Genomic DNA, 19733 nt, shown 5'->3' on the forward strand with positions numbered 1-19733 from the left:
ATCACCGCATAGTCCAATTTTTTTCAAAATTAAATGTGACTATGACGTATAACTATGAAAATTACTCCTCAAATAATTTTCTGTTAAAAATATGTATTTTAACTTAGGTACACGTAATCCAACTTTGAAAATGTCACTTAAATTCAAAGCAAATTTGAGTTCATTGAACCAGAGTTACGCAGGACGCACCGACAACCGAAATTAGTATTTTTGATTATGCACATTATTTTGGCTCGTGGATATTTCAGGTTAGTAGTTAAATAATATTATTATAAAATACAATTTCTTATTAAATACTCTAAAAATACATACATTAGAAGATAGACGTAAAATAAACGATTTAACGTTCTTATTCAAAATATTTAACTCTAAATTCGACTGTTGTGAACTCCTGCAACTTATAAACATACATACACCCACAGTAACAAAACGACAAAATACAATATTCTACAGCAGCACACATAAGCGTAACTACATTGCCCACTCTCCGATACAACGACTTCACACCATGGGAAATCATTACTTGGGTGATGTTGACATATTCAATACCAACTTGGCAAGTTTTTGTGGATCATTTAAAACATTTATTTCAACAATACTCCTAAACACATCATGTAAACCTACAAATAGCTGTAATTTTCTGTTTTTGTTTCTTGTGTTTGTATGACTTGTTGCATAGCTTTTATCAAATGTAATTTTATTCTTATTTTTTATGTTTCAAAGTATCTGTCAAATTAAAATTATACTACCAATCATGTAAAAGCCCTCTGTGCGTTAAATAAATAAATAAAATTATACATTTTGGATGCATTGTTTGGGCCGTTTTTGTGAATAATCATTTCAAGGTAATTCTAGTCCACCAACCAAAGGTTACCAATTGGCCATTACTGATGTAATCCACTATTTCAACATTGTATCCAATGCGTACATTCATTGTACTTGTATGTTACGATTACAATTATCCAGTTACAATCTTACTCGTGACTAAATTAATATATTCAGTTATTCGTTCAAAAAATGAATAAATATTAAATATGCATCAACAATCATTTTACTTTTGATCTTTTATTTGATTAGGCATTAGTCATTTTGGGTGACTAATGATGACTTTGTTTTTACCATTAGCGTAAAGTGAATTTAATGATATAAGATACCATCAGTATTGCCCCTGTGAAAGACTATCATTCGCAATTGAAACGTTAATTGATTTTGATTTATTGACTATGTCTGAATAACCAATAACTCCCATGTTTCCCCGATTCTTAGTTCTTTCTCCTTACTTATTCATTTCGCCACACACGAGCTCTGTGAATTTGTATTGTTTATTCCAAATAATCCCAAGAATCACTGGTTAAAGTAAGTCAGGTACGCCTTTTAAGGCGATGCACTTCGTCGTGTAATATTTTAAATCGAGCCGCTATCAATAACATCCCTTACGTAGATGGCGATAAAGTTTAAATTCCCGCTTAACACCATCCGCCTGTTTTGATTTATGCAAGAAAAAAACATGGCCAAAAAGTGCTTTTTATTTTATTTTATAAATAACTTAATTTGCCACATTATACAATAAAATCATAACCGAAAATGGGTTCGTTAGTAGGAGATTTTGAACTTTAAAGCAGTTTTCATAGGCCTTATACATTATTTTTTTCTGGGCTTATAAAAAGGCTTATTCAAAAAATAATCGATTATTTCAAACGCCAAGATGTATTCTACTCTCAGTATTTTATTAAAGCATCTGAAACATTTCTAGGCGACCAAATTTTCAAACCAAAAACACATGATTTTGCATTACTGCGTAGTGCATCGCCTTACCGCCTCTATATGGAGACTTAAACATAAATCAACATTATTGTGTTTTGCAAGTTCATTTTGAAAGAAGTGAATAGTTGAGCATTGATCGAAATTAAATATCTGTGCACCATTACAATTTAAAAGAATTCAAACAACAAATCAAGTTTGTGTAAAAAATCTATCTGTATAAATATAAAAGTAAATTTTCGTTTGTTTTAAATCTTAAATCTTTGAATGTTCTTCATAGATTGCTTTGAAATTTTGATCCAACTTTGCATTCGAATGTGCGTGTGTTTTTATGGTTCCATGATAAATCAACACATCGACAATTCAACATACCTTTAAAAAGTGATACAAAGTTATTAGAAAAGATGAAAAAATATTTTTAACCTAACCTACTTAACCCAGTTAATGAAGTTTTGTTTCATCACTTTCCATGACTTTATATAACTTTATATAAATTTATCCGGTCACCGTTTTTATATACCCGATTATGTAGATGTCACCTGTAACTTGTAAAATTATGTTTTTTTTTTAAAAACAGCGCCATCTGTTGGACGTAAAAGCAACACTCGCTATTGTTTCTTCTCTATCTGTACAGACAGACCTTTCCACAGCAATGCGTGGCGGGGTACAGCTAGTCTTTCTATCTATATAAATAAAAAATGATCGTTTGTTCAAAATTTTAAATCTCCCAAAGTTCTTTACCCATTACTTTGAAATTTTGACAAATACCCTTGTGTTTTTATGTACTTATATAAAATAGATGTCACCTGTGACGGGTAAAAAAATGTTTTAAAAAAAACAGCACCATCTGTCGAATGTAAAAGCAACACGAGCTATTTTTTCTCCATCTGCACAGGCATACTGAGCCACAGCAATGCGTAGCGGGGTACAGCTAGTATTTTTATAAATTTTCGCAACGATATTCAAAGTTTTCTCGCTTTACCTATCGTTTATTTTCTAGTTTCGCAATATACCGTAGCTTCACGTTACCGTACTACGTTCAATATTTTCCCTTTTTTTGCGTTATTTTCGTATGAAACAATGTATGAATGGAAGCAAGGAATGTTAGCCAAGATAGAGTTGTGTGGGCCGTCTATCCTCTCTGTCCACCCTTGCGGGGGAAATGGCGTGATGGTTATGGTAACTTATTTTCGTTGTTGCTTGTTTATGAAGATAATTTACAACACATCCCCATTTGAGTAAAACATAGATTAAATTTCTTATCTTATTTGCTTATAACAATAATAAACGAGAACGTTTCTGCCAATAACTGGTACAAACGAGAGTATTCCAGATTTTATGAAATTGTTTAAAAAATATCTTCTATCGATGTCTATAAAGTTCAACCAATACATGAACGTATGGCAAACAATAAAACATTGTCAATAATTAATCTGTTGATACACTTTGCTATTTTTAACAAAATTTTCTTCTAGAATAATTTATTAGAAATATACTTTCTTATTGGTCTCTTCACTTTGAACGACGCAACAGCTGACACGAATTATTTTTGGGATATTATGCCGTGGAACCTTCCATCTACTATTCACATTAAATTTATAATTAATCTGGATGGTGGTCTTACACCTACCGCAACACGGCATAATACCCCAAAAATAAACCATTATAATACTTTTGAACGTGAAAATCTCAAATATCTCTTTACAATAATTTTACTTTTATGATCTGAGTGATAAAGAGCAACTACACTTACTGTCCGGTTTCGCCCGACTTTCACTCGAAATCTTGAATATTGCGACATCTTGGCATCTTGACATCTTGACAGCAATGTGACTTTTCAAACTTTCACAAGCTTCATAGAAATACTGTTGCGAGCTGAAAATACGTGCGTTAGACCTAGAAGAACCAAAATAATCAGAGTTTCATGACGCCAGTGCTCCCCGTTAGAATTTTAAAACATTATTTTGACACAAATAGATCTGCTGCATATACACGGGTCCGGAAACTCGTAGTACACGAGAGAAACTGAAGACATAAAACTGAAACACAAGAAAAAAATTTCGATCTCAGCATAACTGAATAGTTAAAAATAAACTTTTGGAGCCGAGTCTATGCTTCAATGTACTTTAAAATACATTAAACAGCTGATATTAATCCTTGGGGACAATTTTTTTTCTTACATTTTACCAATAAAATTAAAAACTTCGGACTCCATTTACTCGAAAACGAAAGCTCAAAAAAAGTTATATCACAAAATAGACTACATTTTATTTAGCTTTATTAGTTTCCCGCTTATACTGCGAGTTTCCGAACACCATCTATACTATACTGACAATAACGCTTGTCCAATGATTTAGCTACACCTTAGGTATACTATCGATATATCCACCGATATGAATTTTCAAAATTAAAATGTCAAAAGTTTAGTTAATTAATTACATCAAAATTTAGCAGACATGTATTTTTGAGTGGCTTTTTTTGTTCTCAGTGTCACCATTGCTCCTTGGATCCTCCAAACGCCACTGTCATGGATTTTTTGGACTTTTTAAATCTCTTTTTTTTTTACCAATTTTTTTTTTTTTTTTTTAGCAAAGCTTCCCCACCAACACCCGGCGCTGCACGGGCGACTCGTGCCCCATCGACATGACTAGGCTACGCCGCAACAGCGCGAGCAGCGGCAGCGAGAAGGGACTGTCGACGAGCGCGCCCGCTAACTACGCGCTGCTGCGTCGCCATTACAGCAGGACGGCCGAGAAGGACGAGCGCAGGAAGAAGGAGCAGGAATCTGAATCGGATTCGGACTCTGACTCTGATACGGAGTGCAAAGGGAAGGAAAGGGTAAGAAAAACAACTATTTGTTACTTGTTTTGCTTGAAATAACTTATGTAACCAAACGGAACAGTGATAAAACAAAAAGTTGAAGAAAAGTAACAGACAAAATTTTATAATGTTCTGTTTTATCCGGTTATCGTTGAAATTAGTGGTTTTACAACGTGACCACATATTTCATATTATTTTTACGATGCGACCATTTCGATGTTTTCTGATTTTGTATTTGGATGGTTTCATAGTGTGTGATCGCTACGATGTTTCATTTTACTGTGATGTGACCGTTTAGATTGCTCACCTTTTATTTGGGTGGTTTCGTCGTGTGATCTGTTGTGTCGTGTGATGTTTGATAGATTCAGTGTATGGTCACTTTGATGTTTCATATTATTTTCACGATGCGGTCCATTTCGATGGGTTCTTCACCTTTTATTTGGGTGGTTTTCTGTTCTGACCTCTTTGATGTTTCATATTGATTTCACGATGTGTTCCATTTTGATGGGTTGTTCACCTTTTATTTGGATGGTTTCACTGTGTGGCCTCTTTGATATTTGATAAATTCACTGAGTGGCTACTTTTATGTTTGATTTTCGCAGTTTGATCATTTAGCTTTACTGGACATCTCATATTTTGAACATGTGACTTCTTCGATTTTTGCTAGATTCACTGTGTGACCACTTTGATATTTGATTGTGAGTTTTTTCAGTGTGGTAATTTAGCTACTTCACCAGATATCTGATTTTGAACATGTGACCGCTTCGATGTTTGATAGATTCACTGTGTGACCACCAGAGATGTGCAAAATGGGTACCCAAAACCATTTGAAATGCAAAATGGAAATGGGTCAAAACTTTTCCATTTGAAAATGCAAAATGCAAAATGGTTTTTAGAAAAGCATTTAAAATGCAAAATGCAAAATACCTATTTTCAAAATGCATTGAAAATGCAAAATGGTTTCTCAAGTCAAACAATTAAAATAATTATAGAATTTTTAAACAGTTTTGTCATTTAATAATGGAAATCAATGTAGAACAAACATATTACATGAAGGTAAATCAAAAAACACCACGACTACAGATTATGAACCACAAAAAATTTGCGCGGGACAAATGTTGCCAACAATATTACAGCTTCATGGCCCCATGTTCAGTATTTGAATCAGTATTTTTTGTAATGGTATCACTCGATTGCCAGGGCTTCTACCAGGGAGCAACTTGAAAAATGTAAATTATCTCTCATAGCGAGGTTGAGGACCGACTGACATTTGGGGCTTATGAAAAAAAGATGAGTGGAGATAGTAGGAAGAATGTTGCAAAAAAGCATTTAAAATGGAAAATGCATCGAGAAAAGCATTTAAAATGCAAAATGGTTTTTAGAAAAGCATTTAAAATGCAAAATGGAAAATACCCATTTTGCATTTTGCATTTCCATTTGAAATGGATTTATTTGAAATAAAGCACATCTCTGGTGACCACCTTGATGTTTAATTGTGCGTTTTCGCAGTGTGATCATTTAGCTTCTTAACCAAACTTCTAATATTTTGAACATGTGACTGCTTCGATGTTTTACAGATTCACTGTATGACGACTTTGATGTTTGATTGTGCGTTTTCGTAGTGTAATCATTTAGCTTCAATAGATACCTTATATTTTGAACATGTGGCCGCTTCGATGTTTGATAGATTCACTGTGTGACCACCTTGATGTTTAATTGTGAGTTTTCGCAGTTTGATCATTTAGCTTCTTAACCAGACATCTAATATTTTGAACATGTGACTGCTTCGATGTTTTACAGATTCACTGTATGACGACTTTGATGTTTGATTGTGCATTTTCGTAGTGTAATAATCATTTAGCTTCAATAGATATCTTATATTTTGAACATGTGGCCGCTTCGATGTTTGATAGATTCACTGTGTGACCACTTTGATTTTTAATTGTGAGTTTTCGCAGTTTGATCATTTAGCTTCTTAACCAGACATCTAATATTTTGAACATGTGGCCGCTTTGATGTCTTTTTCATTGTTCAACTACTTTGAGTTAAATATTATCACCTCTCACCTATTCCGAAATGAATAAGTTGCAATGATGAGATTGGATACTTTCACATCAGAGCTACCATAATCAAGTCCATCATATTCCTAATTAGAGGCAGAATCCATCTAGTACAATAATTGAACTAATCAAACCCATAAAAACCTCTCAATCTGGTATTTCTCGTTCTTTAGTGGTCCACCTTGATTATGCAAATTTCAAAATCAAACAACATACATATGAATTAAATAGCTCTTTCTAAAAGTGTCGTACTAACTAAAAAGGTCTCATCAATTACAAGGGCATGTATACACAAAGAACATCACCTATGTTTCTTTTTATTGTTTGAAATGATTTACCATCATATACTTTGTAAACACTGGCTTCATAGGAGTGAGATTTACCAAATACCAACTCACCTTGACTTGTCTAGCAGTAAATAATGTTAAATGCTTGTATTTCGGCAGACATTTACTTAAAATGTTTGAATTAAAATGATTGTAGAACAAAATAGGTCACATCGTGTTTTATAATATAATGTTGTAACAATTTAAAAAAATAAAATTATTCCTACAAAAATTACACTGTTATTTGTTAAAAATATGTGACACCTTATTCAAATTCAATATCAGATCTCACACAGTATTTGTGAACTAACCACAGACATAGGAATTAATAGACGAGAAGATAATGGCGAGGGGTAAAATCAACTGTTGAAAAACGAAGGGGGTTAAGCTGACTGTGATTCGTCAATAAATCAATCTGACAGTAAATAGGCATCTCGCATTATAATATCACCATATACTTCTTAAAAGTAAAATCTGCTTTTGAATGAATAGACATTTTTACATGGGAGCGCAAATTACTCGCCACGTTATGAACAAATTTGCGAAGTCCAAATTCGGCAAAAAAATTCGGTTCTATTTTCAGAGTCGAATATTTCGTTTAAGTATTTAGTTAAGACACTTTCATAAATGTTCATAATTTACTTCCCAGCAACCAACCAGCTTTGTGTATCGCGTCCAGACGTTTCTCGATGTGATAGTAACAACTGATCCATATTATACGATGTGAATATGCTTAAAATAAAGTAAAATAATGCTTACTTATGGAATGTAATACGACAATTGGGTTTATTCTCTTTTTCACATTTATTTTTACAAGTTTTCATGGCACAAGTCAACATTTTGCCGTGTTATTTCGTAAAATGAACCGATGATGCCTCGACCATAGTTCGCACAAGAATGATGACGTCACGTTTTCAAATTTCACTTGAGGCCATACGCGAGCACAGCCGGCTCCAATGGAACCGGTATGGGGAGTGGGGATAATACGCTTTTAATCACTTAGGGCAGGTCTACTAATATTCATATGTCTATGGAACTAACTGTGTTTGATTTGCATGATTATCTCAGTTGTTTTAAAATAAAATGCTTTTAAATCACAAACCTTATAGACTGAGGAGTGACAGAAAGGAACAACCCGCATTTAAAACATTTTGGTAGGGTTTTGTAAATTAGGTATTGCTTTATATCTCCAAAAGTTATTCACCGATTGAAATTTTGGCACATTGTTGCATTCGAATACGCACGTGTTTTTATAAACCTATATTGTATAGATGTCATCTGTAACAGGTAAAAACATGCTTTTTGAAAAACAGTACCATCTGTTGGACGTAAAAGCAACACATGCTGTATTGTTTCTCTATCTGCACAGACAGACTGAGCCACAGCAACGCATGGTGGGATACAGCTAGTTTTTTAATAAGAATTTAATAAGAAAAACCTGCAATTACTATTTTAACTATACTATTACAGAGAGTGATTTTATAATCAGTTATTTATGTTTCCAGTCGGAATTCTGGAGGCGCAAGATGCGTACCTTCCACAGCATCCTGGACGTGAACAACGACGGAGTCTTCAGCTTTGATGACTTCCAGCTGCTGGCTAAGAGGTTCCAAGATCTGGGACATCTGGACGAGGAGCAGGCGCAGGAGTTCAAGGATGTTGTCAGGGTGAGTTGATTGTCAACTATTTTTCTTCTCTGTCTTTCTATATCTGCGACAATTTCATTCGAGCAATCCGTCAGGATTCCGACTCATTTTTTATGTTGTTGAGTAATATTTTTCAAGCCAGACAGAGTAATATTTTTGCAAGTTACAAATAGAATTGAAACATCTTTACGACAAAATAACGCTAATGGTTAGAGATAAACACTAGACATAAAGATAAGGTTAGCTGTAAAGGTGATTTGTTACGGCATGTAACAATATCGATATATTACCGATAAGTCCAATAAGCGGTGTTTCTGTCCCTTTTCACGCGTCTTGCTGCCTTCAATACCCTGGCGCCAAGATTAGGGTGGATCTTTTTGATCGTTGCCGGTTCTTCCAGGACAATTCTGCATTCAATCACAAGTTACAGATGCATTACGATATTTTCTCTATTTTTAATTCATTAACAATCAATACTGAAATATATTATATTTTGTATGTCTGGATAATTTATAAATTAATGATAAAGGCGCTTTATGTTTTGTTAAAGTTATTAGTCTTTACTATCAGATGAACAGAATAACTTGATAACCTAAATGTGTACAAAACATAAACATACAATACCCCGATGATAACCTGCATTTACGTTGCGCACAATGTTTCTGGCAATACCTTTATCTGTTGCATAATAATTAATTATTTAATATATAAAAATTTAGCCTGCAGAAATTCAGTCAACCGGTATAACCGAAAATTTCAAAGTTTGTTCTTATTAGTGCCAGGAGTGTTTAGATAGTGATTTGAATTGTAGAAAAATTCGCAGACGCCCGAGGAATACTTAATGCAATATCTCTGCATCGAAATGAGATACGGAGTCAAATTATAGTCGATGTGATGTAGTTTTTTTAGCAGTAACACTGTGGTATATAGTAGTGAATGACTGAGAAAGACATTATGTAATTGCGAAGCATTGCAGGGTGCACTAGTAAATTATAATTTTTCTCAATTAACATTAAAACTCATTGTTATGTTATTAATTTCGCATCCATAAATCTTTTATTATCTACAAACAATAAAAAATGGGTCTCACTTCATTAATTCAATACGAAATGCATTCATTTTGTACAGATACATTTTTAATTGGTTGAGGCGACAGATTATTATTTTGCGCACAATTTTTTTGAAGAAATCGTTTGCTATTATTTTTAATCACAAATATTGCTATCAATGAACATTGTGATAGCAATGACCCCAGTTAGTTTTGTTTATGTGACTGTCTTTATTATTTTGGCTTAATTATATTTACGAACCATCAAATAATGTAATTACCTTGATATTATGTAATAACGTGTTTTTTTCTTCATGGTATTCTGGTTTTATTTATTGACTTAAGCGCAATAAAATAAACCAATGTTCTACCTTTTCGAAGACAAAGTCCCGTCGTCCCATGGCGTGCAAAGAGAATGAATGTTTTAAAAATGATATGTCATAATATACATCCCATTGTCTTATTTTACAAAAGACCTTGGCATTGAAAACCCCAATTAAAATCTTCGTCAATTTATTTATAAATCTGTTATCACTCTAAACCCCGACAACCTCGATATATCAATTCTCTTTTGTGACAGTGGAAGGTCCCAAGTTAAAAACGACAACTTTGCAAATACATGTATACTTATTTGAACGATAACCGCTTCTGACTTTGTTTTGAATCCAGAATACAAAAGTCTGAACAAATATTGACTGAATCAATATTTTCTGGCTTAGATGGAATGGCTGAATAATTATTATCGATTTGTTTATGAAACAGTTGTAGCGTGATATCATTATAATAATTCATATATAATTCACGGACCTGTGCCATTCTTTAGATGCATGAAGAAAAATATTGATTTTACCAAAACGTCGCACTTTAAAAAATTACTGACAGTATATTATATGTAATACAATATCTACATGTTATTTTGTGCTAACAAAGCGTAGTAATAAAGGTGACTTCCAGGCTTCAATTTGAGTTGTATTTGCAATATTAGATATTAATTACATAAAAAAATTATTGTTTAAAATTAAATTATTTGCTCGAAAACATTTGTGTTTGCATCATTTTCTATGGAAACATAATGTGTTTATAAGAGAGAATAAGCTTCCTACTTCAACGAAATTTCATGTTTTTTATTTATCATATTAATTAGAGCACGCTGAGAATAGAACCTGTTTGAATTTTTGGAAAATACTGAAGAGTGCCGAAGATATAAACCGTTAAAATGTAGACATTTGCGGCCGGCCAAAAGCGTGTGGAATCACGGTACAAGCGCAGCGGCATTGCAGCACTGCCATTCCAATTATGAATTTTACTGAATCGTGTATCGTGTGACATCACTAAACACAATTTGTTTTACTGAATTCACTTTGAAAGCTCATAACTTCGTCATTTTTGGAGATATCGAGAAACTGATTTTACTGTCGTTAACTTTTTAAATATAATACATTTTTTATCAAAATAAGGTGTTTTGATACAGAATTTTCAGCTTGTAATATAATGAACAAGTTTAAGACAGGTGTACAACTATATTAGTGTTCGAACTGTGTAATAATTCTTCAGAAATGGTAAACATAACATGTTATTTATTACCAATATCTGCAGACAATTCCTTAATTATTATTATTTAGAAATGTATAAGCACAATCTTTGTTTGATATGCATTTAAAATGGAAACAATAACACATGCATCTGCATTTGGTCAGCAGTTTCAATTACGACGCAAAGAAATAATGAAAGATAATTGAATAAAAAACAATAATACTCTAAATTGCGTTGTATTTTTATCTCGGAAGATATTGTCTTCTCGAAATTAATGAACATATATAAATTATCTATTTAGATAGAAGTTGTGTTACTTATACATCTCCTTTATTATCTTGTTTTTGTTTAAATCGTGAATGGGCTATCTCCTGTTCTCAAGCTCTCATTCCATTCCTGGAAAGTGTTTTATCCCATAGTGCCACGAAGCGCTAAGTAATTGACATAAATCAAAGACCCTGTGCAGAAAACTTCCACACAGAACTGCGCTGCAGACTGTTACCTTACTATAGCGAACTTAATTTTCTGCGCAGGGTCTTGCAACATTCGGTTTATGTTGATTGTTTACCAGCCTTGGGACGACAGACTTAGTTTACCCATCTAGCTATTATAGGATCAGAATAACAGGAGAGTATGTATGAGACGATGTTTGAGTGTAAATGAAGAAAGGAGAAAACAGAGTTTTGAAGCAGAAACGGCGTTATGGATACTTAATTTTTATGATTGAGTTTTTGAACTTTAGGAGCGTTTAGCCTGAAAAAAGGGTGAAACACATACAATAATGATTTAGCAATCCTTGAAGATTCTTTTGGATAATTTATAAGCAATATTAGTCCCACTACCGCATTTTGATATCCGAATACTTAGCCGATCGTAATTTAAAACTTTCTTATAGAAGCGTATAAATAAATAAATATCAAATAAAATCACCAAATGTCAAATGTATTTTTTCAACTAAACACGATGAATAGCAAAAACATGGCTGTTTCTTAGCGAATTAAATGTTAATGAACATAAACCATTTATTCATGCAATATCTATACAAGGTTAAGAAAGCGACGCTTAGATGGTTTGGGCATGTAGAGCGAATGAACGAAGAAAAGAGTGTAAGGAGAATATATGACACAAATGTGAATGGTAGAAGAGGTAGGGGACAACCGAGGAAGACGTGGCATGGTCAAGTGAATCAATCGGGCCGTGTCAAGAGTCCGAATTATAGAAAACTATGTACGAGATGATGTATGAATGTGAATGAGGCAAGGAGTGTGTGCCAAGACCGAGTTGTTTGGCGTTCTATCCATTCTGCCTCCCACTGCGGGAAAACAGAATGATGGTTAGTTAGTTAATAATATTTATCTATTTAAAAAAAAATAATGCTTCATTACCTTCCTTATTTTGTAGAGATAATGATATATCCTCACTGGGATCTCCCGTGCTGAGGATTTATATGTATATACAAGAAGAATCAGCGTGAATCTGAAGGATTTTGACTAACGATTTCTGAGCATATTTGCAGTTAAAAGGATATGTTACTTTCTGGTGATATTATTTAATACAGTTAAAAACAAAATAAAAGTTTTCCATCATTCGTCATCACTGGGTAGTTGGATACAGCCTAGGGAGGTCACGGGCATTTGTTTCATTCCAGCAACACTTAACAGACGAGACAGAGCGCGTATCACGTGATCCGTCGCAACGTGTAGCAGTACGATCGGTGGCGACATGTGATAATTTTTTTTTTTAAATTTTAAAATAAAATCGTCTCACGGCAAAAGGACATCTTCAGCTAGTCTTAAATATTTATTTTAATCAAGAACAAAATCATCCTAACCACCTTCCTAATTTGAAATCTTTGTCCTTGAACATAGTTGACATTTGATCCACGATCCATCTTGTTTACTAATAGTTGATCTAGTATCTACAACATCCTTCTTTTACTTGCAGGTGACCTGGGAAGAGCAGTGGGGCGAGATCACTCCCTACAACCTGGTGACCGTGGAGCAGTATCTGGCTGACATGAGCCACGTGCTCAACGACAAGAGCCTGAAGAGCCGCGTCGGCAAATTCCTGCCGTACTTGTTCAAGGTAACTTACAAAAACATAGCTTTTTTTCTTGAAGAGAGACAAACATTCCTGCGTTATGAATAACCTGACAATATACATATTATGAATTCCTCCTACTAATGATAGGACTAATGGAGGGCTTGGTTAGCAGAGAATTGAACCCGCGACACCTAGATGGGAACCCGACACACTTGTCCGCTCACTCGCTTATTAACCGGATAATTAATATGTTAACTGCAAATAAAATGTATATACGGTACAATTATAACGACTCACACCCCAATCTAGAATGTTAAAAAATTTGTAAAAATTGTATAAAATATATAAATATGTACCAATACATAATAGTACTTTCTCTCAAGCAAATGATAAAATATGCTACAATTTTTATCTGTGCCCAGGCAAAAGAGACTGAATTGTCATTTTCCTGGTTGAATGAGATTATTTTTGTGAAAGTTTTTGGAAAAGTTGATTCCATTTTCCGAGTAAACCTTTCAAACAATCCCACATTCCAAACAAGGACACACACGGGAAACTGAATCTACTAATATATACTTTTTTAATGTGTAACCACACAAGAGTCCCAACTGCTCCCAGTGGAGCCAGTGAGACTATGACATCCCCAATTGGGGTATGTTGTGACATCACATTTGGAGTTAATTTTGTAGTATAATATTTTTTGATTTCAACTTTCTTTTTTGAGTAAATTGAGTCTGAAGTCATAATTTTTGATGTCAAATTAGAAAATAATCGGTCACTAAATTCTGCCAGAGTGTGCTCACCCTGTACTGTCAAACACGGCTACAATCTTGAGACGCGGAACACACAAATAAATTTACAGACAGACGAAATGTAAAGTGATCGAGTTGAATCAGGACTTGGCTACGCTCAGTCAAAAAACTACCATATACATATACTGTTGCATTTCATTCTAAAACCCATAATTATATTAACGGTACGTCTGTTTTATTGTAATAAACCACCATAGCTGATTTGCATTTTTTTAAATTTGCAGGCTGTAGACAAGGATAAGTCTGGATCTATTTCTGTGGTTGAATTCAAACTTTTCTTCAAATGCCTTGGTTTGAGTGAGGAAACAGCTGCTGTGTCCTTCGCCATCATCGACAAGAACTGCGTGAGTACCTTTCTTTACCTTACAACAGACCGCCAAACAACTTGGTCTTTGCGCACATTCCTTGCCTCATTCACATTCATACATACTCTGCTATTATTCTGACTCTTGACATGGCACGACATAAGTATTTGGTTCAATTGATCGTACCATGTATTCCTCTACCATTCACATTTGCGTCATATATCACTCCTCTCTTTGTTCACTCGCTCTACATGCTCAAACCATCTAAGAGTCTCTTTCTTAATCTTACTTACTATGCTTACATAATAGCCTTGCATTCTTTGCGAATCTTTACATTTCTCACACAATCTTACAAGATATAATAGGACAGGCATTAAATTTAATATTATAAAGTAATAAAGATATTATTGTTTTGAAGTAATCATTTTAATATTTAATTTACTTATAGTTGACAATAAAGTAACACCTGTTTGTTGTTTATCCTCAGAGTCTGTTATTTGAACAAGGCAGAATTAAATAACGCTCTGTTTAGTGTTTTAAAAAAGGAAGGATGTTTTATTGTTTACATTGGAAATTCTATAGCCATGTGAACAAAGAAAAAAACCCAAGGCAGCAAGTGGGGATTGATATTATTTAGTGACTAATTAAAATAATAAATGATTGTTGTTTTTTATTCAAAATGGTTTCTATGAGTTTTAATATTTTCGAAAAAATATTCTATTCTGTATATTTCCAATGTTGTTTCATCTGTTAGTTCTCTATAGTATTATTGTCTGTGTAAATTCAATACCGCATATGAGCGAATAATTTTAAAATACTTAATTTTGATACCCATTGATTGGTGCGTTCAAATTTAAAAATTGACCAATAGTCTGCTTGTACGGTTAAAGTCAATACTGCGAATGAACGATCCCCAACAAGAAAGAGCATGTCAATGATTATGCTTCTGGGGAAAATGACAACGCTATTAAACCACCTCTGAGATAGATATTTTTCAGTCAAACCTTGTTGAATGCAAGATTAGAATAAGAATTTTTTTTAACACAAGGCTGCATCACAACTGATAATATTTAATAATATTTTTAATATTTGGCTAATTTATATAGCGCCGTTTTCGTGAGAAATCACCTCAAGGTATAATTAATATACTCATGTATATTGTTAGTTATGTCGTGAAATGTTACTGGAATCACTGATTTTCACAATAAAGAATAAAAAATCCCTAGACAGTTTTTTGTCCCTCCTGAGTATTTTTACAAATGGTTCTTCCGCGGTATTGGACATTTGGAAATTTATTGGACATTTGGACATTTATTGGACATTTGGACATTCACTGGACATATGGACATTTATTGGTCAATTGGACATTTATTGGACATTTGGACATTCACTGGACATATGGACATTTATTGGTCAATTGGACATTTATTGGACATTTGGACATTCACTGGACATATGGACATTTATTGGTCAATTGGACATTTATTGGACATTTGGACATTTATTGGATATTTGGACATTCATTGGACATTTGTACATTTATTGGCTCTTTATGGATAAAAGATGATCACACATCCAGTGTGTATCAATTTTTAGGTGGTTTAAATCACTTCAATATCTCATCTCAGGACCCTAATTTTTTGTATTTTTTTTTATTAATATCAATAGCAAAATTTGTACATTATGTAGGTTTAAAGTATAATATAAGTATATTTTTTGTATTTTTTTTCACAGTCCTCCTCACTAGGGTTTCCTGTTCTGAGGCGGCCTGTAGTTTTTCTTAAATTTTTGTATTTATTTTTGAATTGTCTTTACATTGTCTTCATAATGTTTGTAAGTTGATTATTACTTTGATCTCTAAGCCATGTTTTGACTTTTGTTTTAAATATACTCATTTCGTTTATTTTTTTGGTTTCATTTGGTAGAGCATTGAACAATTTTATAGCATGGAATTTATTATTTCTCTGTCCAAAGGATGTGTTCAAACTGGGAGTAATCAGGATATTTTCGCTTTTTGCCCTGGTTGTGTATTTATGTTGGGCAGTGGAGTATTCGGATATGTTTTTTTTCAGTTTAAATAAAATATTTTTTGAATATAGTTTCTGTACATTGTAAACATTGAAGTTTTTGAATATTTCTTCTGTCGGAGTTCTAAGCGGAACTTTCAGTATAGTCTTTAATACTCCTTTTTGTGCTATATTGAGCCGCTCTGTGCTCTGTCTATATTTGGCATTAATTATTACACCAACCAGAAAGCAATAATACATATACAAAAGATCTAACTTTAAATTAACCCTAGACCTATCACCACAATGAAAATCATAGTTCTGAATTGAATGTCTCTTATAGTGGTTTTATCATTGATTGTTAGGGCCAAAATTATTACAAATTGTGATTTTTTTTATTGTTGGTATTATGCCATGTTGCGCAATGCGCATCCACCTTTATCCAATATTTTAGATAGCCTTGCATTATCATCATCAGATTCATCCACAAATCAAATCTACCAGATTAACCTGACTAAAGGAGGAAGAAGCGCAACATGGCATAGTACCCCAAAAATCACAATCATACTTTCTCTAACACGAAATGTGGGTATTATTTCGACGAGCTGGATGCAAACCATGTAAGCATATTTTGTCACCAGAAGGGTTTGAGAATGTTTTGAATAAAATACTGCATCAGTCGTACGTTGACCGGACCATATAAAAGAAATAACTGGACCATGCGCAGAAAAGTAAAGTTCGCTAACATAAGGCAAACGGTTTGCAGTGTAGTCCATTGTAGGACTTTTCTGCGCAGGATCTTAATGTTAATTTTTAACCGAACTTTCACAGCGACACTAAATACGAGTGAGGTGGGTAAATTACAACACATTTGTAAAAGTGTCTAAACTAAATAGTGTAACCAAATATTCAATTTCGGAAACAAGCAGGAACTTTTGTTTAGACGATTTGGGATTTGTAGTTAAGTTTTTACGCAGCCAGCAATTTGCGTGCCATTGTAAAAAGGACTAGTAATTCGTAAGCAAATATTACTTTTTCGAGGACTAAATGGTGATATTACAATGCGAGTTGCTTGTATACTGTCAGATTCATTTTTTGATAAATCACTGAAAGAGAGACGTTCATGCCACCTCCACCTCCGCGCAATTTGGTTTGTTCTCCTTTCCCCGTTGGGCTGGTATATCCATTTGGATGTCGGTCACAATGATGTTTTTTTTTAACATTTGTATTGTAACTGTGTCAACGGTCAATTTTATGTTGAGATTCAGTATGATATAATGATGATAAATGCAGCAAGAAAGAATTAGTAACAATCAATTAAATAGCGTTTTAAAAATTGTTTGTTTTTCTTTGTTTCAGGATGGATCCCTGTCTCTAAAGGAGTTTGTGAAGCTGGGCAACGATTTCTTCTTTACCGAAGATGAAAAGCGAGTTTCCAGGATGTTCTGGGGACCGCTTGTCGACCACTGATTATTTCATACTGAAATGCCAATAGTTTTTATAACGAGTAACTCACCGCTGCGGGATTTTCAAACGCAGTGGGACGCTCAATTAATTTTACCATTTATGATTAACGATTATTATTGTAATAATTGTTTTTTTTTTCTCCTCCTTTTAATGTTATTAGTTTTAAGTGTAACTGAGTAAAAAGACTTTCCACTGAAAGGGTTTTGAGTGTGGATTTGTGGGAACATAAACAAGTTTTTCAATTTTACAAAATTACATTCATGTTTACAAGTTGTTCTTGAAAATACCATTGTTTCATTCCATTCCAAAAAGGCATATATTTCAATAAGAGCAAATTCCTGATAATACTGTGTTCATAAAGTAAAAATGCATTAAATCATTTTTTGTTCAACGAAACTCAAATTCGACAAATCAAAAAATATCATTCCATTTTGAAAAATAGCTAAAAACTGAAATACTGTCCAAAAGACTGATTTTTATGAAACATATTTTTGTACCAGAAAACTTAAATTAGAAATAAAGTCTTAAAATTGATGTTCTTTTCAAAATCCTTTATGTAAATGTTTTCACACATTTACAAATACAAGGAGTATGATTTTAATATTTGACCAGCTTGGAAAGTGCGAGCTATGTTTAAAAATGTACCTCGGTATTGACGTATCCCTCTTAAATCTATCGCGGTATTGACGTATCCCTTTTAAATCTACAGCGGTATTGACGTATCCCTCTTAAATCTATCGCGGTATTGACGTATCCCTCTTAAATCTACTGCGGTATTGACATATCCCTCTTAAATCTATCGCGGTATTGACATATCCCTCTTAAATCTACAGCGGTATTGACATATCCCTCTTAAATCTACAGCGGTATTGACATATCCCTCTTAAATCTACCGTGGTATTGACATATCCCTCTTAAATGAATGTAAATTTGAAGGGATAAATAATTTGATTACATTATATTTGAATTCTTCCTACATCTCCACTTAGAAATAAGAGAATATTTGAAATTTCAATAAGTTTTGTTGCGAATTCAATGCAAAATGATTTGGAATCGACATTTATAAAAATACATTTCACAATCATCTTTGCTTGCTTTTGTCCAAATAAATGCTTGAAAAAATCAATTCATGCAGGTAATATTTAACAAAGGCGGAAACATGCTACGTAACATCATTATTTATCGCTAATAAATAATGTGAATAATAAACCTATTGAATTAAAATGCATTTAATTATAAGCATTTAAGATTTGAGCCAATAAACCTGTGTTGAAATTTATGGAAAAAATTGGGTTAGAAGTCCATGAATTTTACTTGAGCTTTTATGAAAATCATGTGATATTTGATCGTTATTTAAAAAATATTCGATATTATGTTGTAAATATAATATAATTCTCAAATTTTTCCATAACATTATATAATATTTTTTTCATTATTCCACAAATAAATTCCAGATGAAATAAAAAATAAAATTACAAAAATGAAAAAAAAATCTTCCTAATTCCATTGTAATAATAATATTGAGTTTTACATTGAGTTGTTAGACCCACAGGGCAAATGAAAAACATTTGAATATTAATTATTTTGGTGATAGATGTAATGGCTGTTGAAGTTAAACATCCTGTATAATGTTTATGAAAAGCTTTTTAATAAAATACATAAATAAGACAATGTCATAGTTTTCTTAATTCATTAATTATTTATTGTTTCCTTCCTTCTCTACCTTTTTACACATTACATAAATACCACAATATTGGTGATGACAAAGTCCCACTGGCTCCCGGATGTGGCTCTGGTCTTCAAATTAAAAAAAAAACTTAGCACATGGAGTAGTTGATGGAATTATGAAGAAAAACACATTAAAAAAAATTATCTATAAAATGCTACAGAGTTAGGTTCAGTGGAC

General features: G+C 33.1%; 1 protein-coding gene across 2 annotated transcripts in view; it reads left to right on the forward strand.

The window, feature by feature from the left end:
• The window catches only part of CBP (sarcoplasmic calcium-binding protein), a 64602-nt gene extending 45104 nt beyond the window's left edge, over positions 1 to 19498 (forward strand). For both annotated transcript variants that reach the window (XM_089645170.1, XM_089645171.1), the window contains 5 exons: positions 4351 to 4599; positions 8473 to 8634; positions 13139 to 13279; positions 14274 to 14393; positions 17720 to 19498. In XM_089645170.1, coding sequence (XP_089501296.1) covers positions 4351 to 4599; positions 8473 to 8634; positions 13139 to 13279; positions 14274 to 14393; positions 17720 to 17830 — 783 coding nt within the window. In that variant the 3' untranslated portion in view covers positions 17831 to 19498. The remainder of the gene's footprint in view (positions 1 to 4350; positions 4600 to 8472; positions 8635 to 13138; positions 13280 to 14273; positions 14394 to 17719) is intronic.
• The last annotated feature ends 235 nt before the right edge of the window (positions 19499 to 19733 follow it).

This window comes from Hesperophylax consimilis, chromosome 22 (genome assembly GCF_061612785.1).
Source record: "Hesperophylax consimilis isolate HC1 chromosome 22, BYU_Hcon_1.0, whole genome shotgun sequence".
In the NCBI taxonomy this organism is placed as follows: domain Eukaryota; kingdom Metazoa; phylum Arthropoda; class Insecta; order Trichoptera; family Limnephilidae; genus Hesperophylax; species Hesperophylax consimilis.